Source organism: Epinephelus moara, chromosome 16 (assembly GCF_006386435.1).
Source record: "Epinephelus moara isolate mb chromosome 16, YSFRI_EMoa_1.0, whole genome shotgun sequence".
NCBI classification, from domain to species: domain Eukaryota; kingdom Metazoa; phylum Chordata; class Actinopteri; order Perciformes; family Serranidae; genus Epinephelus; species Epinephelus moara.
In genome coordinates this window covers 37349668-37356773 of record NC_065521.1, presented here as the reverse complement: position 1 = coordinate 37356773, position 7106 = coordinate 37349668, and the positions used below count along the sequence as shown (strand labels likewise).

Genomic DNA, 7106 nt, shown 5'->3' with positions numbered 1-7106 from the left:
CCTGTGAACAGAAGTACACATTTTAACCTTCAACAGAATAATTTCAATTTTATTTCATTTTGTTTCACATGGATCCCATATAATAAGAATACAGTAGAATTCTGGAGAGTCTTGGATAATTTTTTTTTGTTCTCTGACTTATCATTATCGTAAATACTAATATGAATACATCATACACAATAAACACAGCACTATCCAAAGGCGTAGAGAGAGTATCACAAGACATCATTCACCACTAACAACAGAGTATATATTTCATTTCAGCATATTTATAAGAGCTACAGTGAAAGAGAGAGAAAGACAGAGAGAGAGAAAAATAAACAGAGGTGGGGGGAACTAGAGGAAGAGAGAAAGCCAGGTGCTTCTACACCGCCTGAATCAAAATAAAACCTGATTTTAAAAAACAAAAAGAGTGAATCCAAGGCTGTGCGATGGATCGATATATACTAGAGATGGACAACAGTTCATCCTGATGAGGACTGTGGAAGCAAAACTACCAATCAAGACACATCTCTTACCATTTGGCAAACACGATCTTGTATATCCAAACAGGACTGGCAGTAGGACAGGCATTTATATCTGAAGAGAAGTAATTATTGCAGCACGTACTTTGTGCTTTGAGTAGAATATAGTAGAGCTGCTGTATGTGCTGTGCAGTAACCACTACGATGGAACAAACATACCACGGTATTACTGTGTAGTCTAACTTTCCTGCAGCTTTAAGCCTCTCAAATATGTTCAGGGATGCTTTAGGATATAAGGATGCATGCAGTTAAGTTCGCCTTCAGAGAGAGAGAAGAGACAAAGAAGGATTGAGGATGCAGGAGAAGTATATATGGAGACGTATTGTTCAGACTGCCTCATAACAATATGTGTTCACTATGGCATAACCAAGGTCGTTAATATACTTTGTTCTCATGTTAACGCGTACGTCACTGATTACAGCGTGATAGAAACACCGGTTAAAAAACTATATGACTCTGTCTTACAACTTTCCGGACCACGTAACAGGCGATCAAAACAGGACGAGGGTTCATTCACAAAATTAGTTCGATGCCATCACATAAATCCAAACGAATAAACAAACACACACACGTCGCTAAGTCTGTTGTTCACTGCCCCCCCGATTGTTCACGATTTTCATACTGATAGCACACTATAGCAGTTTCTGAGACGGCACAGCAAATATGAGATGCTACCATGCTCACTAAGTTTTTTTTTTACTTAACCCTAATGCAACTTTTGATCTTATATGTCAGGATTTAAAATGTTCTGTGTATCACAAGAGTTCATCCTCGCTTGACAGTGATATTTGATGGAAAAATATATATAAAAACATAAATAAAACGACCTACTGCTATCATCTATTCACTGTTATTACTATTAATCACTCTGCTCACTTCTTTTATTAATAATCTGTTGTTCTTTTTGCCGTATTTTCAGCACCCTTCGCCACATTTCATTCCAATGATGCTGATCAAATGAAAAAAACATAGAAAAAGATGTTCATAGATTCTGAGATGAATAAATGAAAACATCATGATTGTTTAAGGGGATTTGAGGGGCAAAGGCTAAACTATGTGAGCTCCTAAACAGAACCAAAGTAAATGCAATTGAATAACTCTGTGCTCAACATTTGTTGTATAACAACTTATATGGAGTGCACAATTATTCAACTGTGTACATATAATCATATATATCAACATGTTGATATTTACACAGCACAGACAAATACATTCTCCCAAGTTAATATTACTACAATTTTTTTCCCCCCCATAAATGTAAGTCTTTTCCGTTACAAGATTTCTCTTAAATGTTCGTCAACGAATGTTTTGGTATTTGTATTCAAGTTTTTCTCGTATAACCAAACAGACAATCCTCTGTTGTCTTCGACAGTTAAATACATCACGAGAATAAACATCATGTTACAGAAAAGGACCCATTACTACCCCCCGACCCACCCAGTGGTGTCTCCCCTCCCAAGGCCCCACCAGTTTCTGCCCTCCATGCCTCCCTCCCTCCGCCTGTCAACTCACAGATACACAAACAGACAAACAGAGGAGTGTGGAAATGCAGGTGGTGGTCGAGAGCCACACTCCGAAATCACAAGGTCACCCTGGGTAGAAGGAGAGAAGGTAGAGAAGGGAGGGAGACAGAGGGAAGGAAAATATTAAACACACGGCAAATGACTCACATGTTGAATATACAAACAAAGCTACAACCCAACAAATACGGGATGTACAAAGCTGATCTCAACACTTTTCAAACGCCCTTTGCAGTTGCAGGTGGCTCCTCCTCCGTGATGATATTCAGTAAAGGTTAAGTAACCACATCCATGCCTGAAAATGACAGCGGCACAGTGTATGTATATAAGGGACTGGGGCTGGTTGCACAAAACACCTTAATTTTTGTTCCGTCAGTATAACACTTAAGGTGTACATGACATACCTCACCAATAACTGATTGGAAAGATCCAGAGAAAGTTGAGTGATCCAACTCCAGACGGTCATAATCATAAATTGACTTCTTGGCAAAATTTATAGCACAAAATCATTAAGCGTGTTCATCGGGTTCTCCTGGTCGCGGAGACACCCTTCTCTTATTTTTTTTTTTCCAATTTATCTCTATAAATTCAGCCACGTTGCAGTTAAGATGGAGTCAGTGTCATGTTTTTGTCCTCACTTTGGTTACTAAGGTCCAACAGTTAAGCAAACTTTAATCTAAAGTACAAGCAGTTCCTTAGGGCAAGATCAAGATAATGAGAAAAACTTAAATTCTTAAGTAAACATTTTAAATAAACCTTAAGAACAAGACTTAAGGGTGTTTTGTGCAACCAATTTCATCTCAAGGAAACCTTAACTCTGATTTAAAGGAAAACTTAACTGAAGGTGCAACCGGCCCCTGTTCTGTATTTATCAGGAGAGGGGGGGTGGCTGGGGTGTGTTCATTTTTTTCAATAAATTAGTTATTAGATTTTTTGTTAAAAATTAAAAGTTGAAGATGCAAAAGACTTTTTTTACTCTTGTTGTGCATGCTGGTTAGTTTAGTCAACAGTTTATTTTTGGCCAAATTTAAATGAAATGTAGAATAAAGTGTGTTTGATGAAATATCACTATTTGAAGCTCAGACTTGTTTTTGGTTTTCTGACAGAAGCATTCATTGCACATGACGAGTCCAAGGACCACTGGAAATTTGAAAATCCAACAATAATTTCTGTTTTTTTCAGTTTCTTTTCAGAGTTTCTGGCTATCATAAATGGTGTAATTTTGGCAATTTTTTAAGACATAATACTTGGGAGACATGAATTCTTTAAAAATATGTGGCAAATAAATACAAAATACAGACATTTAAATCTGTATGCCTCTCTCCTAAGCCAAGATTAAAAAATCTTAAGTCACTCTCCAGTACTTCAAACATTTTTTCGAGTGCCTCCCCCTTTTTGCACCACCCCCTTCATCCATAAATAACGAACAGTCCCAATAATAATGTAATTGTATTACAAAAAATATATGTTAAAACCCACAGTGGTTATTAAAGAAAGGACAAAAACTTACATTTAAAGCCCCTAAAAATTGGTTTCAAAACTTATTCCTATTCCTACTGTTTCCAACATTTTTTCTACTTTAGTGAGCAGAGGTCAGCTCTTGATGAATTTCTTTACATGGTCATCTGCTCCAGGCACACTAATGCAAGTGTTAATGTTACATACACTGCTACATGTACCAGTGAGGAGAGCAGAGAGAAAACTTTGGCAGAAATGTTTGCGTTCATGTAGGATCCCATCGGTAAAAAGGTTTTCATGGCCGTTAAAATAACACTGAAACACCAGGTAAGAGGTCGAGATCTAGCTGATGGCTCTGTCTGGACATTTCACAATCTTTGAGGACTGAGTGCAGATTTAGCTGATCAGGCAGAGCGCTGGGCCTCAGAGCACTTCACCAAAAAGCTCTTTCACTCACAGCTGTAAGACTGTTACAGTTGGAGAGTAGAGGAACTGAAAGAGCAAATAAAGGAGGTGAGTGCATATGGGTCCATGTCATTGGTTTGACATCCCATTAGTCCGACTGTCCGCGGTGCTGAATGGCTCACGGCGGGCGTATGGTGCGCCGCGACCGGCTTGAGGCGGAGCAGGCTCACGGCTTATGTGTTGCCACTTTCTTTTTCATTTTAACTCACACCATGATCTTTTCCTGACCCTAACCAAGTGGTTTTTGTGCCTAAACCTAACCAGACCTTAACCACAGGGCATCATGATGATTTCGGAGCGGACTTCGGAACAATGAGTTTAATATGGTTGAACCAATGGGCTGTCGAACCAATGGGCAGTTCCCGTGCATATAGCTGGAGGAGACCTCAGCGTTAAAGGGGCTATTCTATATGCTATATGCTTTGCAAGTTTAGCACAACTTCCATTAAGGTTGAGCGATGTCAACCAAACTGGCTTATGACAGTGTCCAAAGTGAAACATTGCAATGGATGTGCAATGGATGTTTTCACTAAGGAAATTAGCATCAGCATTATCACAGTTAACCAAAGACTGTAAATGCAGCTGTGCTAACTAAGCTTGCAGCTAGCTAGCTTAGTAAGTATGGTGGTAGCTGGCTCCAAAAAAGCCAAACTTGAGGCTTCAAAACATCTATCACTCTTTACAGTCTATATACTTGTAACCAGGCCATATGTGCTAAATGTTTCACACTCACCATCCTGCAGCTGTAGTTTGGCTGAACGGGCTCACATTTGATTAGAGTAGGAGGTGGGCTGCTGCTCATAGCCCTGGCTGTATCCTCCCTCCTCACTGTAGCCTCCCTGCTGGCCGTACTCGGGCTGGTATCCTCCCTGGGAGCCGGCGTAGGGATCCTGCTGAGCGTAGCCTCCCTGGGCGAAGGAATCGGGAGCGGGCTGCTTTTCCTGTGACGGGACGTATGTGCCAGAGAAGGCGGCCAACCAGCCGGTCTCCTTGAACACAAACCACAGGTTTCCTATCCACAGGATCAGGTTGCAGAAGCCAAAAGCCTGTGGAGCAAAGAAATGTTCGGAGACACGCGTTCATTACTGTTTCTGTTCCCACATCAACTCTTCATATAGTTTCGATGAGTGTGAAGCATGAAGGACGTACCACAGAGGTGTTGAGGCCGGAGACCTTGGGGTCGTAGACTTCACGGCAACGATTATCTGGTTCGTCACAGGCCGAGATGAGAGTGATGACCCTCTCTGGATCGGTGGCTGTTTTCACATCTGACAGGCCTTTAGCCCAAGCACATGAGGACACCAGCCACATAAAGGCAAATACCGCCGTCACAACAAAGTCCTGCGGATCAGCAAGATGACACAATCACTTTTATGACCAACAGCAACAACTAGATATGACTGTAACACCAGTTCTTGTATCACATGTATACGGTGTAAACAAACTCACAATCTGGGGTCCCTTGCAGTTTTCACGGTACTTCTCCAGTATGAAACAGTATACAGAGAGGGCTGCCATAGAGTAGAGGAAGGAGAAGACACCGATGGTGACAAAGAACTCAGCTGAGGAGGAGTAGTCCCCGACCAGGAATAGACGCTCGGGATTCCCTCCCTTACAGGTGGGAGCATCAAAGTAAACCTGATGGAGCCTGAGCACAGCAACAGAGATGGAGAGAGAAGTGAGAGAGTGCAGGAAGAGCTGAGAAAATAAACTTTGTGACGTCACTGATCGCTGTCTGAGATTTTTTTTTTTTTTTCAGTTTACATTGATAATATACGTTTATGTAAAAATGATAAAGCAATAAAGCAATCCATAACAAAATAATGCTGAATAATGCATTTTAAAGGAGTAGTTCGAAATTTTGGGAAACACACTTATTCGCTGTCTTGTCAAGAATTTGATGAAAAAATTGATACCTTCCTCATGTCTGTTAATTAGATATGAAGCTACAGCCAGCAGCACAACCTTGTCATTTTTACTTGTCGGGAGACGTTCTAATTTATTCATTTGCTTGTTATTACAATTGAGCAGAGTCAGGCTAGCTGTTCCCCTCTGTTTCCAGCCTTTACGCTAAGCTAAGCTAAGCTAAGCTAAGCTAAGCTAATCATTCACAAAATGTTGAACTATTCCTTTAGCAGTATCACATAAAAACTGTGTTTTTCGGACTCTCGTTGCAACTCGAAAACAGGAATGGCTCAATCTACAGCCAGTGTTTGGTTTGTCTGTTTTGTGCTACTGTAAAAACATGCCGGTGCAACATGCAACGATCTCCATAGATGAGAACCCTATGAAGATATAAATGGCTCATTCTACGGTAATAAAAACACAGGTGATTATACACTGGAGAAAACATACTTTTTTTGGATTACATTTCAGCCAATATATCCAACTAAATCTTTCATACTGGACCTTTAATCTGTTACAATTCATAAGGGTCTACAGTTGATTTTTACCGCTTATTTCTGTCACAGTGGTGACAATAACTTGTGAGTGACACATACCTGAACGGATATTCAAATTCTACTTCTATGCCTAGATCACTCTCCGACCGGTTTTTACACTCCACGCTCATCTTGAACATGCCAGAGTAACTGCCACATGTCGAGAAGGCGAAGATCGCAAAGATCTGTGGGAGAAAAGAGAAAGGAAAAAAGACATTGTTAAATGACAAGTCTTCACCACCACCTGCATCAGACCACTCCCCCCTAAGATTACATAGAGTGCCGAAGTCACGCCCCTTCCGGTAGAGCTCATGGGACCTTAGATCGGAAAAAATATGAATGGCAGTGAATGGGGAGAGCAATATTATCTTTTGTTCCCGTTTGAGTTGTGACATGAAATCTAAATATGTTGTTAATGAATTTAAAACATAAATTTTAAGGTCAAGAAAGTCATACTTTGTGGTAAAACTGCTGAGATATAAGCTTTTTAATTAGAAAGACTCAAGAGTACACAGGAGGAGGTCGCGTATGTGACGTCATAGCTTTCACTCGCTTCCCGCAGCTTGGCCTCCCCACTGAAATTCCACTGTTTTATGATTAATCGATTTATGATTGAAGATGTCTGTGTGTTTTGTGCCAGGTTGCAGTCACTCCAAGCTGCAGGAAGCGAGCGAAAGCTATGACGTCACATACGCGAC

At 40.6% G+C, this 7106-nt stretch overlaps 1 protein-coding gene across 1 annotated transcript in view; it reads right to left on the bottom strand.

The window, feature by feature from the left end:
- Positions 1-7106, bottom strand: part of sypb (synaptophysin b) — a 20031-nt gene continuing 12925 nt past the window's right edge. Inside the window, exons 3-7 of the mRNA XM_050065829.1 lie at positions 6469-6593; positions 5417-5615; positions 5117-5308; positions 4701-5013; positions 1-2116 (exon numbers count right to left, since the gene is read on the bottom strand). Of these exons, the coding sequence (XP_049921786.1) occupies positions 4732-5013; positions 5117-5308; positions 5417-5615; positions 6469-6593 (798 nt within the window). The 3' untranslated portion in view covers positions 1-2116; positions 4701-4731. The remainder of the gene's footprint in view (positions 2117-4700; positions 5014-5116; positions 5309-5416; positions 5616-6468; positions 6594-7106) is intronic.